This window comes from Embiotoca jacksoni, unplaced genomic scaffold (genome assembly GCF_022577435.1).
Source record: "Embiotoca jacksoni isolate LCO1_2020_lvr unplaced genomic scaffold, fEmbJac1.0.p SCAF_5, whole genome shotgun sequence".
Classification (NCBI taxonomy): domain Eukaryota; kingdom Metazoa; phylum Chordata; class Actinopteri; family Embiotocidae; genus Embiotoca; species Embiotoca jacksoni.
The window spans coordinates 4,598,115-4,619,045 of record NW_027185403.1 but is presented as its reverse complement, the minus strand read 5'-3'; the positions used below and the strand labels follow the sequence as shown (position 1 = coordinate 4,619,045).

The window sequence follows — 20,931 nt, the reverse complement described above, 5'->3', positions numbered from 1 at the left end:
CTTTTTTTACTTGACACATATCAGGCAGAGCACCAGCTCGACTCTGTCAGCCAGTCAGTAGCTCTTCTGCACTGACCTCTTTTCACAGAACGCTCTGTATCACATGAAGAGGTTTATTAAAATAAAATAAAAAAAATTTAAAAAAAAAAACTATCCTTAAAACTGAATGGCTCAATTCTCCAATTACCACCAGTTGCCTTGAATCTCTTCATGTAGAGTTAGAAATGCTTACAGCATGTGTCACATTTTGACACTTATTTGCAACACTGATTACCAAGGTGTTAAGACAGCTGTCAAACAACCCACAGAAAAATTTCAAACACGAATGAACTATACATTATAGCACATCAATGACTGTGACCGGCAGCTCTTGTGAGCAAATTTAGCAAAAGGGAAAGCAACCATTGCAATTGTTTCATATTCAAGCGACAGAGCGGGGAAGTCGCTTCATCCTGGCCTACATCAGACACTGCAGCAGCTCGGTCAAGACGCATCCTCCACTCATGAATCATAAAACTGATGAATGTAACTATGACCAACTTCCCAAGTATGAATCTTGTATTGTTACGTGAAAAAGGCACGAATGCACATTTTGAGCAGGCTTTTTTTTTAATATGTGAGGCAGCCAAATAATTTTCTCATTCTCAGATGTTAGATTTAATCCATTTATATACATGAACAAGGCTAATCTCTGTGGGTGACATTACAGCAGTGAATCTGTCAGCTTCCTCCACTGTGTGACTAAAGCATTCTTCACTGCTTCCTCTCTAACTTCCTGAATACCATTAAAACGCTCACATGTGGTCTGTTTCCTGCTGTTTTCTCACATGTCTCCCCAACACAATTGCAGTTATATTTATCCATTAACACATACGGTAAGGCAGCACACGGAAGCAAAAAAAAAAAATAGGCATGACTACAGCAAAAACTCATCCAGATCGACCGAACAGGAGATACAAAACAGCCTCGTGTGCGCGGCAAGCTGACAACTTGTACGGACTACATGCTAGCATGACCTAAAATGATCCCTGAGGCTTCCCTAAAGCTCATATATCAAAGCATCGAAAGCTTCAAATGCCACAGCCTCCACCAGCAGCAGCTCAGTAAGCCATTAAATATGATTCACAATGTGATACTGTCAAAACTGTCAAAAGCAAGAAGGTTGCCAATTGTCATGCTGCACACTTGATTCTGAGACAAAAAATGTCATATTTAAAAAATTGGGATGTCTAATATGCAGCTGAGTCTTTAGTGAGATTAAAATCACGTGTACCTGTACACACACACACACAGTATACAGTATCATTACCAGCGGAGAGAAAGAATTTCCTTGTAGTGTTATTACAGGCAACAAAAGTTTACACGGGACTTTGCAATATAAATTGCCAAGCCCACCGGCGGGCTCCAGGGGTTTCTCCATCTCCATGGAGCCCCTGGGATCCAGCCTGGTTCTCTACCTTGAGGGCTGGAGCACCCCGCTGCCCGGGACCTGTCGCCCCGACCTGGTGCAGCCTCCAGAGGGTTTCTCCACCTTCCAGGGGGGCCCTGGGACCCAGCCCGGGTGTCTCACCAGCTGTTTCATGTCCATGGCCTTTCATTCTAGAGGCTATAGCTCAAGAACTGTCCATGTATCACTGCAGTCTTAATTACTTGACTTTATTAATGACTAACTAAATGAGGGGCATGATTACAATGACTACAAGTCCTAAATTAATTAATAATGGTTAATTACAAAGTGGCAATCACTGTCAAATAAAACCTGGCACAAATTGACAGATATGTACCAATGCTGAGACTATGCCAACCATTTCTTTTTTTTCTTTTTTTTTTTAGCCAATTGCTGTATTGACTTCACCATGTAAATGTAATCCAGTCAAGTACACCGGTTACTGGGAATATCTCACCAACACCAGGTGCGGACAGTTTTTGGTTGGCCAAGGCAAAGGCTGGCCATGGTAACGAAGCCCCGTGTCAGCTTGAAGCGCCAAAAATGGCTGTTGGAAATGGCCAACAACAAAACATCACACGCAGCTGTTTACATAACCATTCAACTTTGTACAACACCATAGTGTTGTTAAAATAATAGCGGTTACGAACCTCTCAAACTTCTTTGTAGTTATTGGGAATGTAGGAGCTGAGACAAAGCCGTGAAACCTCTTTTTGTAAGTAATAATCCTCTGTAACATATTGTGTACCAGCCAGCTGGTATTCTTCATATTTGTCGTTCTCATTTGCCTCACAACTTGAATATTTCCAAAGTCGTCCAGTACCTTTAGCTGCACCTGGCAAGCACTTGTAGTCAGCGGGTGACAAGCTGCACAGTATATTAACATTTTTGGTGCTACCTAACAGTTGCACAAAGAGCTTTACAGTGTCAACCAAAATCTTTTCCCTCCGTCATTATGCCTTTGCGGTGCCTGCTTTATGTTGCCTGCCAGCTAGCTTTGCTAAATCGTCAGCTTCCGTGGCTTCTACATGCGAACCGTGCTGTTGTTCCCCAGCAGGAGTCTTCTCGGGACTTACCCACTTGAACGCCAAGCGAACCGTGCGCATGATTTTTTTTTTTCATATTGTAGCCAGCAGCTCACAAGTTCCATTTCAAGGCAGCTAGTCGAACGCTGCGGGACCAACTGGTGAAGTTACACTATTGGCCAGTCGAATGCCGTGACTTCCTCTATGCCTTTCGAATTAAAAGCCATTGTTTCATACCCACACCCAGTCTAGGATTTGACCTAATCTTGTTTTAGTTCTTTCCGTGTTTCCAGTCCTTTGATTGGTTTAATCATTAAATCACCATCTTTCCTTTGCCGTTTGCGATGGCACATGTCTGCAAGGCTCTGTCACGGTACCTCTCATTTTTCTCTCTGCCACGTATTTCCTGCATATGTTCCACAGTTTAATTCTTCACACTGTTCACAGTGTCCAGTCAGACGCTTACCTGTCGTCTAACGTGTCTTTTTCATCAACAGGTCATTATTCTCTTTTCTTACCCTATTTCTCTTAATAACGTCTCAATTTTGAATTGAATATGAACAAACTGTATTTTAGTTGTGTGTTGAACTCTGTTGTTCCCATTGTTCTTGTTGCCATTCTAAATATGCTCTTCCCTGTCTAAGATTACTATTGACTCTACATTGTCCCACTTATCCAGCGAGTTTGTCCGCTTATATTACCCAGAATTCTCCACTTGAGCAAGGATCCAAATGAATGTGACCTGCGTGCCTTGCTTCAGTAGTGTTATATATACTAACATGATTTCATACTATAAATCCTGGTGACGCAACAGACTTATACTCGCCAGAGCAAATCCCAATGAGACACGTACTCTGACTTTCTTTGATTTAGTCTTTTCACTACATTCTAAAGCCACCAAAATTATGTTAATAAGAGCATTTAAATAATTTGTGAAATTATTTCCCCTACAATTAAGTTATTTGCAAAAAACAATGTTTCCACATCACTGGTTTGAATACCATTTTTTTTTTTATTAAAAAAACAATGGGGACTAATCATATAATATTTTTTTTTCAAAACATATAATTAATCTTTTTGATTCTAATTTGAACTTGGCTTACAAGCTGCTAACAATGAAACTCTGTCTGGCCGGCTCACCCTGCGACAGAACAGCAGTTAATTGTCAAAAGAAAAATAGAGCAGAGCTAAAGTGCATCTGATAATGATGGAATAATAATGCAGAAATAATAATTGGTTTTAATTTGGACACGACATGTATTCCAAAAACCTTTTTATTTGGTCAAAAGTTGTTCTAGCACAATGAGACATCCTCAAATTCTTCACTTTCCATGTCTGAAACAAATAATTACTACGAGCATGTTTATTTTTTTTAAACCTAAACCACTACTTTGCCAATTATCCCACCAGTTTATGTGTTCAATATTTTGAAAAAGCATTGGGTTGACGAGTAAACCCTCTTTGCAAAGATATGGTAAACCAAACCGCTGACCTTTTTTGCTTTTTTACACAGACATAAGCAGATTACCTTTGAGATACTGATCACCCTCATCCTTCAGTTATAGATAACAGAAAGTAAAAGCAAAGAATTAGTCCCTTGACTGACTGAACAAATCACAAGATTAAATTACCTACCAAAACCTGCTGCCAGTGAAGTTTGGTACCTCTGTTTTGTAGAAAAATTTACAAGTTTAATTATTGACATTTATCTCTTCAAATAGAGTATTCTTGGTTGTTAAATAGAAATGAACATTTTACAATCTTGGCTGAAGTACAGCTAAAGCTTTTGATAGAAATACGGTGTACTTCATCATAAAAATCTCTTTCAAGGAACATTCTGCTCTGTGAGTCACTATTCTACAGAACTGTTACTTTAAAACAGCAAAGCTTTTAAATAGTACCATTCACTCGACCTCACATCAAATAGGTCTGTGGGACAGGAGATTTGTTAGCAAATAAACACTACGCATGGCGAGACTACACGTCATGAGGTACTAAATCTTTAGTACAGATACCTATTTACATATCCAGTGGTAAATTCAAACTTTGTGATGCAGATCCACTCTACACAACCTATTTATTCACATTTCATAGTGGGTGAATTCATTTTACAACTGGGGGAAACATGTCAGCTGTAAGAGTTGAGATAAGGCTTGATTAAGTTGTTCGGAGGAAATTTAGTGGAACTGTTTTTGGAAGTTAAGGCTCACTTAACAGATACACAAGCTAAAGCAATTCAAAACTGCCCCATATACAGGTGCATAAATGTTGGTTGGCTGTAGGTTGAAAATTAGCTAGTTCCTAAACAGTCTAACATATGAAGTCCCCTTGTTGTTATATGGATTCTTCTCTCGTGCTGCGCTGTGAGATCATCTTTTACTCGAGTATGCAGAGGGGTAATATGTCTTCTTTTCTGTCAAACTAGCTCCCCTGAATTCCTTTAAAAGAACTCATTCCATCTGCTTGTTCTACCAAATGCCATTGCTCTTACAACATCAAGACAAGGACATCGTAACAAAGAATCGTTACAAACCACTGAAAACTTTGGAGTTATGTTTATCTCAGAACACTGTAGTGTTATTCTCATGTCCTTGGCTGTACTGAGAATCTACATCCTGGGCCCGTAGCCCAAATGGTGTTGGTGTGATGTAATCCTGCCCAGTGACTTGTTAAACAAACACAGCTTTCAGTGTTTCTCCTCTAAAGTCAGATTTGACTTTGCCTGGACCAAACTGTACCAGTGTCTGCCACTTCCCCCCATCAGGCATGCTAACGGCATAGTCTACTTTTTAGCAACTTGGAAAGTGAAAGTAAAGTGACATCCTTTCCTTTGATGCTGTTAATGGTAAGACATTAACCCACACTTTAGTCTGGATCACATCCACACAGCATTTCAGGTATGCAACTCTCCAGCCGTATATGGTCAAAACATGTGTCCTAAAGCATAAGTAAATCATAAAGTGTCATACAATCTGAAATAACAATTTTTTTTTTTGTCAGCATGAGGTTACATAATCATTTGATAGATTTCTCGGAAGAATCTTTTGCCTTTTAAACAGATTTAATTCATGTTGCACTGATCAAATTATGCATACATAGTTACTTGACACTTGTACATTTTATTTACATGTCTGCAAACAAACTTGAACCCAAAGTGTCCGTTAGGGCAGCTAAAATGTGAGGATAAACACATGAGGCCAAATCAGGGTTTCACCCAGGGATGAATAATCATTTCCTCCCTCAAACTTAAAGCTGTGTTGAGATTTTTGCAACAGCCACAGTTGAAGCTTCCTTTGCCTCTCACCGCTCTGCTCGGAGAATTGAGCAACCAGGAACACGCCTGGACAATGATCCCACTCCAGACAACAAGTCGTGATCTTACACGGACGTCTTGCAAGTCATTTGCCGAGTGCTGATTTCATCCAGGCGCTCCTGCAAGCGTTTTAAACTTGGGAGACAGGATATTCAAGAGTTGCAGGCTGTTGAAAGGATTTCTCAGAGCAACACCCTTTGGTAGCTTTGGGAGTGCATGCCACTGCAGTGCACTCTGGGATTTCCTGTCTGGCTGATATGATGCTCCCGCTTTCCCTTACCTTAACTTTGCTGTAAACAACCAATGACTATAGGTTTAAAACTCACTAGTCTGAAAAAACAGCAAGACACTTTCTCTTGCCGTGTCTCTGTTTTAGGACAATTGAATATCAGAGCAATGGCAACACCCTGAGTAAACAACTGGGGTGTTAATAGTCATAAAGTCATAAAGTCAGCTTCTCTCACCTGCAACCTGTCCAAATTGGTTTAGTCATGTTTCTACCAAAACGAAGAGGTCAACCTAAGCAGTGGTTTTTTTTTTCAGTTCCTTGTTAAGTAACTGCGGTCACAACTAAACTTTCAACCAATCCCACCAAGAAGGCACAATGTAAAGCAACACCACTAAGAGTTGATCATCGGCAGTTGACAGGCGACGTCATCGAGAAGAGTTTATCAGCAGCCAAACTTTCCACGCTGACAAACATGGAAAAGCAAAAAACGACAGCCAAAGTTTTTTGTTTCTGGTCAAGGAAAATTACTTTCGACCTGTGGTTTCAACAGCTGCTGACAATGTGGCGGCAGCGACACGCACTCAACGCACTCAGTAATATAGTTCAGATTTACGATTTCACATTCCACTCAGAACTGTGAATTACAAGACTGTGGCCGCAGTTTACCAAATGAGGCAATTGTAGGTTTTGGAAATTCTGTTTACCCAATTCCTGAAAAACCAACAAATTAAAGTAAAGAGTGAGTTGACAAATTAGAAGTGATTGATCCAGACTTTATGTTCATGACCAAACTTCCAGTGCACTGCAAATCTTGTTAACTCATTTCCAGGCAATGAATGGCAGGAACAGCTTAATGACACCAGAGTACCAATGAAGCAGAATAGAGTTGCTCACTTTCTAAATAAGCACTCCTCAATGTACAATAAACTACTGCACACGGCCAAGCCAATGTAGAAACAATAAATGGAACAAATGTTAAACTTTGTTTGCAGTTGTTATCTCATAGATACTGCTCTCATACTGACTAAGGATGTGTTTTTTTTTTTTATCACTCCTACACAGTTCATAAAAAAAAACACCATAAACCACATGAACCTCATGCGAGGCCATGAACCGTCCAGTAAGTTCTTCTTTCACTACATATTATCATATATATGGAAGGCCAGCTATCACAACAAGAATGCTCTTCAGAAATCTCTCAGGAGGTGTATTGACGGGAATAATCACTGAGTGCTTTGAAAATTTAAGCGCTCAGTGAAACTGTATCTCTTCTACTCTGCTTTAACTTGCTATTAGCCAGGTCTGTATTGGGCTACATTAAATAGTAACAACAACACATCAATAACTCATCCTGCACTGACCAGAGATGCTCTGTATTGACAACATGTTGTTTACCAACAGTACTGGACTCACGTTTCCGCTTGGTTTGTTTTGATTTCATTTGGGATTATATTGACTAACTACCTGTAAAAGTATTAGACTATAAACATTTTTTTTTTACAAATCGTTTAAAGTTTAGGTAGCTAAACCTTTTGCAACTCGAGTAACTTTCTCAAGTCATAGTACAGTTGAGAGGGGAAACAAATGAACCTCTGCCTGTGGGATTACAGGCATACATGACGTCCATGCAACATCTGGGAGCCACTTTGAACACCTACCAGCTTTTTGTTTTTACCCTCATCCTCGCTGGACTTCTTTTTGGAGGGTTTATTCGGGTCCTCCCCTCCGCTGGCTTGATCCATTTTCAGCTTTGGAAGTTAGTTCCCCTTCAGAAACACACCAAGCACGTCCTCCTCAAAAGTTTTGCAAATTCCACCAGAGGGGCCTTTTCACAAAAACTTTGTGCGGCGAACCATCCAAGGTTAAGTGTTTTCAAAATCCATTCCGATTAAAAGGGAAGAAAATTCAAGTTGGCCGCTTCCAAATAGTTGCATCCAACAGTGGGAGCAGGCTGCTCTGGAGAAGAGGTGTGGTAGGATGTGATGTTCACGTCCCGGCGTCTCCTCTGCTCGGCGGGCGAGTCGAGTCGAGTCAAGTCGGTCCCACACCGCGGTGGCTCTCTGAAAAGTACCACAACAACACTGCGTAAACAACAATGAATCAGCCTCTCGCTTTATGTCCCGCGTATGGGTGTTACGTTTCACAAACGTTTCTGTTCACACGTGTTTCCCGGAGCAAGCAGCATGCAGAGAGCAAAGCCCGTTTTGGGGGAAGAACGGGTATGTTTGTGAACGGTAAAGCAGATGTAAACAAACGCGTCAGAGGGAGTTACAGACAGCTGCGTGGAAGTAAAAAGCAGCGTGTTTTGGTTTTTTTGTTGTTGTTGTTGTTGTTTTTACACGTAGACAAGAGCCCTGCTTTTTTATAAAGCAAACTTGCAGCCGTGTAACTTAAAATAACGGAGCACTCACCGACAAAAGCCGTTAAGGCACGCTCTTGACAGTTTCCAACGTACACTGACAAGGTTGTTAACTAGCTGATCATGCAGTAATTAATCATTATTCGTGCACTGTTGTTCTAATATTGTTTTAAAAAAAAAAAAAAAATTAAAAATCTCCGTTGTTCTCTTTTGCTTGGAACACTTTGCAGTGCTGGTCACTTAGCATAGCTAGCAATGGGCGACCCATTACCCGACGAAATTGTTTATTTTAGCGGGGACGGTAACGAACCGTGACATCCAACACTGATCTATTGATTAAATTGTGAAGAATGAATAAAATGTTAAAGAAAAGTCCAAAAAATCCCATCCACAGCTTACCTTTGCAACCAAACGTGAAAACGAGGCCCACGGTAGTCCCGCCCACCGAGCTTCTGATTGGCCTCCGCGATGCGGATGGAATAGACATTCCACGTGCTATTGGCCAGATTTGCTGGCGCTCAGGAGGTCGGCGTGGCGTCGGAGGGGAGGAGGCCGGTTGTGGTGGAAGGGTCAGACTTGATTTCACAACGAGCGGATGGGATTCAGTCCGTCGCAAAGAACAGATCTGACAAAGAGGCATGAAAGGCTGACCGCGGATAGGAAACAGGGCGGGAAACACAACACACCCAGGGTGTGCGTGTGCGTGCGTGCGTGTGATTTTATCACACACCCTCACAAAGACCGGCTTTCTGTGTCCCTATGTAATAATAACAGATGGTGTCATTGTTACCCAGTTGATCCAGTGCATCATATAGCTACCCCTAATGGCCTGCTGCGTGTTCTTGCATGAAGGACATGCACACATTCCTTGTAGCCACTAAGCAAGAGGGACATGTTTGAGGAGAACAAAGCTTTAAAAAAAAAAACAACAACGTATAATTCACTGGCAAAATGTTGCTCAAATGACTGTCTGGATCACTGACTTCTAATTATTAGAAGGTGAATCAGCAGTAATGTTTAATGGTCATTGTTAACCTTTGAAACAGTTGCCTATATTTTGTAAAAAAAAAAAAATTAAAAAAAATGTAAAAAAGTCTTAATTTTTGGCATGTGACATAAATATGGATAAGCCTCACAGATGCCAAGAAAGAAATCATGTTAATCATTTGATGTTCAGATCAGTAATGATCAATTTTCAACTGATTGCTGAGAAGTGTCATCTTTAGCTGTCACTGTAAAGATGAAAAGTTACTACGCTACACCCGGAAACAGGCATGGAAACAAACATAGATATCCCAACATAATTATCCCAACGTAATTATGACTATACTCAAGAATGTTGCTTTTTCATTTTGCCTTCCCCTACTTAAATTATTCCCACACATCTACTGAAAACCACAAGAGCTGGCAACAGTAGAATATAAAAATGATTTATGTTAGTTAAACAAACATTGTTGATTCAACCACAACACAACCAAACACTGACCAATGCAGTATTTCTGGTCTATAAATAAAAGCTTCTCTTTTGCTCATATGACCAGCAAAGCACTCCAGCCAATTTTAAATGAGACACTTGATCTCTTTCTGGCACGTTGCCCTCGTGAAGATGAGAATATGGAACTTGATGATTCAGTTTAAGAGGAAGCTTCTAAGAGAGAGGAAGTACTGATAAAGACTGGAAGAAGGCGTCAGCTAATTTTAAAACAAGAATAAACATTTGAGCCTCTGTTGTGCTGCAATGCTCCATGTAGGGAAAATATAACTATTTAACGGACGAACCAAAGTCCTGATAATTTAATAAATTTAAAGGTAACTGCATAACTCTGTATGCTAATACAACAGTCTTCCATTCTGAACCGTTAATGTCAAACTCAGGGCGGTGCTCAATGAATACAAATATTTAAGTAAAATAGAACTGTAAGGAAGTCAATTTTAACCTGCTGGTGGCGTTCGATGAAAAGTCCACCAAAGTCACCAGAATTTCATAAATATCCATCCAAGAGTTTTTGTGTATTTCTCACAATGTTGACCTGAAGCTGGTGTTAGAACATTGTATGTGTTGGAGTTAAAGTCACATGATTACCAAAGTTATACATTTCTGAGGACTATGAATGCGTGTATAAATTTCACAGCAGTCCTTTGAGTATTTTTCAACATATTTCAGTCTGGTAGCAGGTGCATGAACTGACAAACTAACCGACATTGCTATTCAAAGAGCCACACTGTTGGCATGGCAAAAGAGGACCTTATTGGCACACCCTTGGCGCGCACACACACATGCATGTATAACACACACTGTATACTATTATATACAGCATGCAGTGTTTACAGGATAGATGCTCATATAGGAATGATATGTTTTCTGTATCATTAAAATCAAACCAGACAGTTTTTGACACAATTTAAAACAAATATCAATATAGTATACAACTAGAAACTTTGGAACTGTTTTGGCATCCTCTAGTGATATCAGTCAGTGATAACCTTTAGTTTTTGCCTTTCCTTCTTAATTAAATCAGTCAAAATAATATCTCTTTAGCCTGCTTTTTACTCCAAAACTACAAAGTAAAATTTTTAACTAAATCAAAACAAAAAAAGTAGCATTTATTGTGTAAATTTATGTTTTTGGAAAAACATACGGCTTGTGCTGTAAAGTAATTTAGAACAGCAAAACTGAGCATGCAGGATTGGAAAACATAACTGTATCATATGAAGGAGTCTTTGATTTTTTTTTTTTTTTTAATAACAACCAAAGTTTTGTGCTGATGCTGTTTCATCATTGCAAGCATCAATAAACAGCCACTTTCAGTAAATAGCTAATTGCTGTGAAATGGTCTGCATAAATATTCGAACTGTTTCAGTGCATTCCAGTTCCCTCTGTATGATATTATGTTTCAGTCCAGCTTACTGAAATCAGCTCCAAACATTTAATTGGGTCATTCAGCTTTCCATCTGTCTCTGCTGGACTCATGTCACCCACTATACGGTTGGCCTTATTGGATCTTTTTGCAAGAAATTGCAGAAAAGCATTGCTGCAGTTTAGAAATAATAAGAAAAAAAACATCCCTGTCGCATGAGTACATTTCAAAATAAATAATGTATACAATGCAATAAATACATTTAAGAGTATCATGACCACAATTCACTGCAATATATAAAAGATTGCATTCCACATTATGTGTTAAACTGGTAAACACAAAAACAAGCAAAACAAAGAAACAAACACATGCAGCTCTGAAACCATTTTTGCAGCTCATGAACAACATCTTGTTCATCCCAATGTTAATCCAATGCTGTAGGTACTCTGGTGAATCTGTCTCTATTTTTTGGGTAGCTACCATACACTGGAGTAAACATCCACTCTCAAACTCTATAATTAAATACAAGCTGCTCTGGATGTAGGACATTTTTTTCCCCAACATTCATTTGGCCAATCTGAAATGACTGGGCAGGGCTTTGAAAAAACATACTGTCAACTCCCTGATAAAAAATAAGGTCAGAATGCTTATTTCAGTTTATATCACTACTCTCGCTACTGCATTAGTAAGACAGAAATTATGTATGTGAAAGTTGTCGGTTGGAAAAAGTTGGATTCATAACACCCTGTTGGGATATAAAGCACACTCTGACACGACTAGAAAAATGTATCAGTCTAACTGGGGATGTTTGAGACGAGCAATTATTTAAATCTTGAATTCTCCCAGCAGTTTTCCATAATTACCGTTCAAATCCTGTATAGCACTTGAGCCAAAGTCATTAGATAAATATTTGTTTCACTAATTAATACAGTTTGTAATTCTGTATCATTTGTTTCTCATATGAAAGTAGATATTTGAGGCGGAAATTTGTGGAAGGAAGTGAAAGAAGCAAGCAGTGGTTCTGATGACTGACTTTCTGCAAAAGCAATTTTTTTCTTTGTGTCAGCTGTTATAATAACTCATTTCCAGATAACCTAAGACTGAAACAATTCAAAGGAAATATACAAGGACCATACAATTTTCATTGAGCCTTCAATAACTTGCCATATTTTAAGGTTTTTCATTGAAAACAGCTCAGAGATATTTGAGTATAATATCTTCTCCTGAAGGTGGGTTTACCTGTTTCCATGGAAGCCAACTCCATGAGTGTGTTGTTTAAAGGGCACTTGAAAACATCACTCATGTGACAACATAGAGACAAACACAAATATGTTCCTGAGAGGAGTGTGTCACCACTCAATGTTATGCAAATACAATAGAAACATTTATATGGTTTGCAGCACCTCAGATGAAATGGCAGCACCGTCTCTGAACAATATCCAGTTCACATCAGTCTCAGAATGACATCAGGCAGGAAGACCTTTCCTTGACCTACGCTGCATTATGATGACAATAAATCAAGGAGATGTAGAATTTAGAATATGGCAGAGATGGTTGATCAAATTTAATTTTCAGAATTACTACTTCATATATTTATTGGTAACTAACACCATTATGGAAATCTAGGAAATGACTTGTTAAACATCAAGTTAGAAAACTAACATTATTACTTTAGCATTCATGTGGAACATATTGTGGCCATGTGATATGATTAAAAAACCAAAAGCACAAGTAACAATTATTGCTATCACTGATTAGTTATGTGTTGGCAACTTAAAGAAGTGTATAAGAAATGGTATTAATTATTTAGCATGACGTTTTCCAAAAACAGTTTTTAAGTTGCTTATTATTGAATGAGCTTTTTGCAATAAAAGCACTAATTTCTGTCACTGAGAAATAAACACTGTATGCTTTGTCTAAACTGACATAGATATAGTATAGTTACAATATGGTAGATCAGTGGTGTAAAAAAGTTTTTAAAAAAAAGACTGATTTTGTATATTCAAGATGTTGATTTTATATAACAGGTACTTTTGTCAAACTGATACACTGCTCTGTAACTCTGAGTTTATGGACAACACAGAACTTACTGCTTGCTATATGTTATGAGTTGGCACTCTACTTGTAATTTGTAAAAAATAGCACATATGTTAGTAACTGACAATTAAGTGTCAGCACAAAAAATAACAGAATCTTTTATGATTGTACTGATAATTTATATATATAGTTGGTTCAGGCACCAAGCTACAGCAGAGAGTTTTATTTAGCTTGAGTGCAAACCGGAATATAAAAAATTAAAAAAAAAATCCCAGTTGCTTGTACCCAATACTAGCCTGAAAACAAGAATTAATCACATCTTTGCTGTCATCTTAGTTTTACAGAGTTACATTTACTGAATGGAATTTCATGACTTTCATCAGGAATATACATTTCCCAGATGTTTAGCATATGGCAAACATCCTCATCTCAAGCATTTTCTGCTTGTCCCAAGGCTCATGAATATGTGAGGTGTTGAGTTGTTTGTATCATTCCTGTGAAACACTTACAGCACAGCCGTCAGTGGGGACACACTCGCCCTTTTCAGTAATTCTTTCTAATATGCAGTCATATGAATTATATGCCACAGAAATTCTTGGCTTTTTTGGACATATTTGGTAAAGCAAGTCTGATCCTCTATGAAACAGTGCAAACTACAGGTGGTACACTTGAACAACATCACAAGGAAATTAGGATTTTTTTTTTTTTTAATTTTTTTTTTAATCCTTTATTCTGTAAAAATATCTATAGATTTAAGGACCTTTTTGCAGAAGAAGTACACCCTTGGCCTCAGAAGCTATCTTTTTGCACCAGTCTGACATTCGCCTCCTAAAATTATTTGATCACTCTTCCATTCAAAATCCCTTTAGCTGCAACATGTTTTAGGGATTTCTTGCATGCAGTGCAACTTTCGGACAGATGGCCGGACACTATCTTCAAGCACTCTTTGATATGATGCAGAACTCGCAGTTAAATCAGTGACTAAAAGCTGCCTTGCCCCTGAGTCACTATGCATGCTTGTGCTCTTGCTAGTTGTACAATTCCCCTCACGTAATCTGATGTGACCTTTGGAAGTCAAAGAGGGCAAAGGAAAAAGAAAAAGAAATTAAAGCTAAATGCTTGGAGTGCAAATATTTAGTGAGGCTCATAATGGCCAATAGTTAACAAAAACGGTGACAAAAGAGATCAGCAGGCCGAAATTACAGGCCCTTATTAGGTCATCAGACATAAACTGGTGTATATGTGGGCAGTTGAAAAACAATAAAATGCAGTATAGAAAATGGCCTGTTTGTAGTATACAGGCCCAGTGCTACCATTACAACTTCCATACAAGGCCTCACTCTGTGCTTTGCTTGATCACAGTGTTAATCAACAGAATCCATACATGTCAAAAAAAACTTTGTAAACATTTTGAAGTAAAAATGTTTGGTATTTTATCTTGTTCATTTTAAAGTCTCAATTATTAATGAAAGTGTTTGCCCCAAAAATCCAGCATGTGGCCATTTGTAAATCACAATCTGAGGGATATTGACTCGACTTCATATTTCAAACAGAAAGAAAATCAAAATCCTTCTGTCAATCCTAAGTAAAAGATTGAACACAGCTAAACTTGTATCTGCACTTTACAAAGAGCTCTAAACTGGGGCACAACTTGATGATTATTTTAGTTCCCTTTGGATTCAGTATGTTTCGCTTAAACATAAGTGGATGGCAATAAGTGTGCACAAACCAAGCAGTAAACAACTCATTCTTCATCCATAACAGCTTCACCATGAGAAAGGCCCATTGTTTAGGCCGGGCACGAATGAATGCAATACAGGATACATCCCAAGGTTTCCTGTAAAAAGGTGCAGACAGGTCGCACACAGCAATCACTTACAGGGCAGCACAACAAAGGCTCAGCAGTACCTCACGCTTTTCTTCGTGCTGACTTTTACGGACTTAAAAAGACAGGTAATTACTCATTTCTAACTTGACAGTCCCTACAGGTGACTGTGACCTTAATCAAGATAACAACAGGCAGATCTGCTAAGTGTTCAGCACTTTCTGTGGGCCATGTTGATTTGCATTCTCCCTGTAGGGGACTTGTACATCTTCTAAGTATGCAATTTAGTTAAACTTTTTAAAGAGGACTCAAACTCCAATTTAAATCCATTGTTAGGGAGAACCTATGTTCCCAAAAATATCTCTTGTCATACACTTTAGGAATAATTTCCTGAAGTCTCCTTAATTAGAAATCATTCAATGCTCTCCATTATTCCCAAAAAGAAAATCACCTTGTAATTAAAATGCTAATTCAGTCAGGATGTAATTGTTGCAAAGAAACCTGGAATCCCGAGATGACAGCAAAAATATATTAGAGCCATCACCCAATTAAAAACATACTTGGGATTCAAGTGGGCAAATCAGGCTTGATGAAAAATGACTATAATAAAATGTTTCATATACAAACTGGATCATGCACAGGGTCTTTACAAGCAGGGACCACAGACATAATGTTGTCAAACAAATCCTAATACTCACTTTTATTTATTCTAAAATCCTACATTGTGCTTTAGTATTAACTTTAGCTGGTTAGCATTGGTGCTTTTCTCACTGTTCATTTGTTATGTCTCGACTTAGTATGTTCACTGCTGCTCCACAGAACACTACCCTCAGAAAAACAGCAGTCAACAATAAAAGACACTGGTTGCAGAGTCAGAAGTGATATGTGACTACAAAACTGTAAAAACATAAACCCTCGAGTCCTCATGTTTTCTGTTTTCAATTTAACTACAAATATAACTCAAGATGACAAAAGATTTTGTTATACAGTTATATATATGTATATATATATATATATATATATATAGAGAGAGAGAGAGTCGCATTCAGCAATGGGCCATGCAATAGAGAATATAATAGAGTTTTTCTTATGTCTAAATTAAAATGAATTTTTTTTTTTTTTTTTTTTTTTTTTTTTTTATAATATTGACTGGTTTGAGCCACAGGATGCAACTACTTATACAACACAGAGAATATACAACGAGTATAATGGAAAGCGTAAACAAAAAGAGGAAAAAGAGGAAGGAATCGAATGCAAGTTGTTTTTATTAATTTGTGATATAAGGACTATTTTGTTGTCATTTCTTGGTGGCATAACCAAAGAAAATCTTGCTGTTTGCTTATTATAATCAGTTTTGTGTTGCCTGTAAAAAAAAAAATTTTTTTTTTTTGAGGAAGTAAATATTTGTTTGTGTTCTTAATGGTTAGAATTTCAATGCACTTTATATGCTATTTTAGCGTTAAGTAGAGTCTCAACACAATGCACTCTGCCTATTAGCTACGTGCTCCATTCATGTTTTAAGTGTCATTCTCCTGCTCCACCCTTCTTCCCGTATTTGATAGGTCCTGGCTCCGTCTGTACCTACAGTCTGTGATTTAAAACCACTAAAAATGGTCCCAGAGAAAGTTGTTTTGACCAATAAAGTCATGATGAGGAATGCTACTTAGGCTAATAGGTGAAAAAGTCTTGGTAGTAAAATGAACTCTGTAGAAACATATAAAGGTATACTGCGAAGCCCCAAGCAGCAACAGCACAAACCTCCTAAAAGTGGCATTTTAAATCCGCAGGCAAAGAAAGCACTTGGTGACTCAAAGTAAGCAAAATCAAATCTCCACGGATATGTTCCTGTTGTGACCCCACCGAGCATATTAAGAGGTTGTCAGTCACCGACAAGGTAGCTGTCAACTCCATAAATGTCTTGAGTGCCATGACAGGACAGAATGGCTCTGTTGGATCTTTTTATTTTTTTTTTTACCTCAGCAGAGTTGAATGCTGCCAACTTGTTGGCTGTCAACACAAAAAGAATATATGTTTTTTTGCATTGATGTTTTTTTTTTTGCCAGAGGATAAATTCTGACCTAATCCACAAGTTAAATCTTTTCCAAAAATGGCCTCTCAAATGTCCCACATGGTTAAACAGATGAGAGGGACTGCCACCATACACCAAGAGTACTCTCTATGTAGGAACCACTTAAGGATCACACACTCCCAGTGATTCCAACTGGGAAAGAGTGGAGAGTCTGACAACAACCAACAGTAGCATGCAAAGTCACACACAAACGTCAGGCATCACAGCCTCAATATTAGAGCAGCAGTAATGTAGAGGTTTAAGGCTATACTTATAGGCAGGGTAATGACAGGGCCTTTTTCCTGCTGTGGATGTTGTTGTGATAGAAGTTTTGAATTTCAGCACCAAGATTATAATTTGATTGTTGGCTGTTGAGAAGAGGAGCTGAAATCAGTTTGTCTCAGTATCTGAGTGAGAAAACAAGGCACTGAGCTATAAGGTTTGTGAGCACCTGGACATTAACAAAACATTTTTACTCTTTTGCTGCCATTGAACACACATGGTGTTGATTATTTGATGAGTGATGGTTGAAATGTTGATAGAAGGTAGGGGGTTCAGAGCAGTCAGTGGCAGTGTTGCCAAGGAATGAAGAAGAACAGAAGAAATCCCACAGAAGCAAAATACCAATAAATAATATCCTCATTCATTGGCAGGTTTTGTTAAATGAATTAATAGAACACGCTGTAACATAGTTATTTACCCACAAACATAAATATATGCACAAAGCTCATTTACTATAACACACTCTCATATCAGATAGGTTTGATACTCCTATCAACACTGTCTGCCAAAGGTCAAGTGGCCTTTAACTTTCAGCTATGTTTTTATAACTAGTAATATAGAGAGTAAAACATTGCAGTCAATTTGCTCCCATGTCAGTGGGACTTTCTGTTGTACTGCGTGTGCGTAAAGGAATTAGAGAATGCCACCTTCTACCCATGTTGAGTCAAATTCAACAGTAGATACTGTGCGCTATTTTTGGATCTTCAAACAAAGTTCCAGTGAAGTCCACCTCTGTTTAGTGTGGAGCAGCAGCAGGCTGTTTTTTTTTTTTTTTTTTTTTTTTTTTTACTGAGAAAGGAAGAGGGCAGCTCTGGGACAGGAAACACAAGTAGATTTCCCTGGTGGGAAACCCTATTAGTCTGCTATAGTTTTACAGAGGAGAAACACAATGGAGGCTGCAAACACAGACGAACTTCCTGTCTGAGACTTGCGAAAGCCTGCAGTAATAATCTCATTATTTTTATCTAACATCCATGAACATTTTCCCTTTTGAATTTAACTCACCTTAATTGAGAATTAACAAATAATTCCTCCTATTGTCTCTTTCTTTTTTATATATATATATATATATATATATATATATATTATTAAAGTTTTCTTTAAAAAAAAAAAAGTATTGCTTTTTTCTATTATATTATTTCATTTTAAACAAAGTAATGATATTTAAAAAAATGAACCAGGTTTGAAATGTATGACTTTACATCTGAATCACAAGTAGCCACTGACATGAATGATATGTACTTTTTAAAACAATATTTTTTACAAAGATTGTATTTTGAAAGTTTGTCTTTTATGAGTGATTTACTTACGAAATGTACTTTAGTCTGTTGTTTGTTTCTGTTTTGCTTACCATCTCCTGTATGTCTACTTTAGGGCAAGGCAAATCATGGCATTTTATTGATTTGCATTAAGATGATGATCGGTAAATTGTAAAATCAGGACAGCGATGAAGTTTAATGATACACAGAATTGAACAGATTTAGAGGTTGGTCCAAGTGTAGAAAAACAAAATGCACTGTTGGATATCGGTCAAATTATTGTATGTTAATTTAAATTAATTAATCTTTCCTAATAGACAGTTTCTATACCCAAACTTGTCATAAAGGGGCAAAATAAACACTTCAAAAATGGACTCAAGTAAAGTCAAGATATTGATGATTCAGTCACTGACCAAAAGCAGCAATAACCAGACTGAACCACGACTACACAGATCAAATCTCTATTATGTCACCATCAACTCTTCAATCCTCTATTCTCATATCGTCACTGCCAGTTTCCACCCTTCATTCACCATATTTCCTGTGTGCATACTGTACAATTCTGTGCAAACCATATCTGCATCGTCCAGTGGGAATGTGTGTGTAGACGTGATGTCTGTTGGTTTTCAACAGACATCACGGCACTGGCTATCTAATCTGACAGTGGAGCTCAGCTCCTATCTGTAGTCATTTAGTGCTGCTCCTTTTCAATTATACAGTGCTGATTGGCTTTCCTAGCATGCCTGGGTCCCAGAGGGCCCTTCTGGGCAAACAAAACACTGTTACCGAACACTCTGACTGTGACTTTCTTATGGGGCTAAATCTGACAAGTAAAAAATCATGACTCACTTATTTACAATCATACATCATGTATTACTAGAGGTTAAGCAAAATAAGATACAGCAAATACAGGATGTTTAAAAGGGGTAGTAATCAGTCAACAAGGCACATGATCTAACATTACATTGGGATGTGTTTGCTTTCATTTTCATCTACATTTGGGTGCTCAAAGGAGCTGGAGAGATAGAGGAAAAGACTGAGAGGGAATACTTCAAACCTACAGTGACTGAGCAGAGGGCTTTGACACAGCAGGCATGCTTATCAGTGCTGACTGTCTCTCTCGTTCCTGAGACAGGGAAAACAACATGGGATATGGGATGACATGGGATACCATATTAAGATGAAGTGCTTTCTTGAGTCACAAACTAATTGTCTTGTCACAAGAGGAAGACAAAATAATCTATGTTGCTACACGAGGAGGCATGTGAAGAACTACGAGTGAGGAAAATGGACTCTCCTGTCTGTTTGTGGTTTAGAGCAGTCTCCCACAAGGGCGAGACATAAGACCACTCACCTGAATTGTTTCAATTAAATTGCAGGTTCAGGCAGTCAGCCCAGTACTCATATCTTATTTTGTTTAATTAGGAATAATTGCATTGAGCCAACATGCACTGTTAATTGTAATGTTTATTTATCTGAAGGGTGGTATTTTGCAAGGAGTAAAATAAATAAATAAATAAATATGATGTGAGTCGTAATGATCAGCACCATCTGCTGTTATACAAGTTGTGCGTTCCATGCACAAATGCCCTGCTGGATGGCAAAAGAGTAGTGGTTAAGCAACAGTGACATCTCGAGGTTTAATTTAAGACAATATATCTCATCACTTCTGAACAATCCTTTTGTTATTTTTATAAAAAATAATTTGTAATTGTGCTGTATACAGTATCTATTCACTGTATCACTGTACAGGAAAAAACAGTATGTAAACCATAGTGCAAACTACAACTCTGCAACATGGACAATCCAGTCGAATTTATTTTGCTTCCGGCTATTGCCACCCAATTAGTCATGCACCACTGTAATTTGGTGATCAGTGGGAGCTCGAAGGCAAGGAATAACAACATAGATGGTTTCATGAGGCATGGCCGACCAAATGACAACCATTTACCATCAAATTACATTACTCTGCAAGGTCACCAGCTCTGTGTGGGGAATTTTGGAGAGCTTTTTTTTTTTTTTTTTTTTTTTTTTTTTTTTAAAGCTGCTGTGCAATTGCATGAAAACATTTCAGCAAAGTGCACAAATATAAATGCAATTTGTTGTAATCTACGCTGTGCAGAAGTTAGCTGTTCTTGTCAGTGGTAAATGCAGGTAGAAATGTTCCCCCATGAATGAATGGGGGTGAAATGAATAAATTAGACCGAAGCTACATTCTTTTGAAATGTA

General features: G+C 38.1%; 1 protein-coding gene across 6 annotated transcripts in view; it reads right to left on the bottom strand.

The window, feature by feature from the left end:
• The window catches only part of diaph2 (diaphanous-related formin 2), a 370,474-nt gene extending 361,644 nt beyond the window's left edge, over positions 1–8,830 (bottom strand). For all 6 annotated transcript variants that reach the window (XM_069170528.1, XM_069170529.1, XM_069170533.1 and 3 more), the window contains exons 1-2: positions 8,773–8,830; positions 7,673–8,074 (exon numbers count right to left, since the gene is read on the bottom strand). In XM_069170528.1, coding sequence (XP_069026629.1) covers positions 7,673–7,756 — 84 coding nt within the window. In that variant the 5' untranslated portion in view covers positions 7,757–8,074; positions 8,773–8,830. The remainder of the gene's footprint in view (positions 1–7,672; positions 8,075–8,772) is intronic.
• Positions 8,831–20,931: the final 12,101 nt, after the last annotated feature.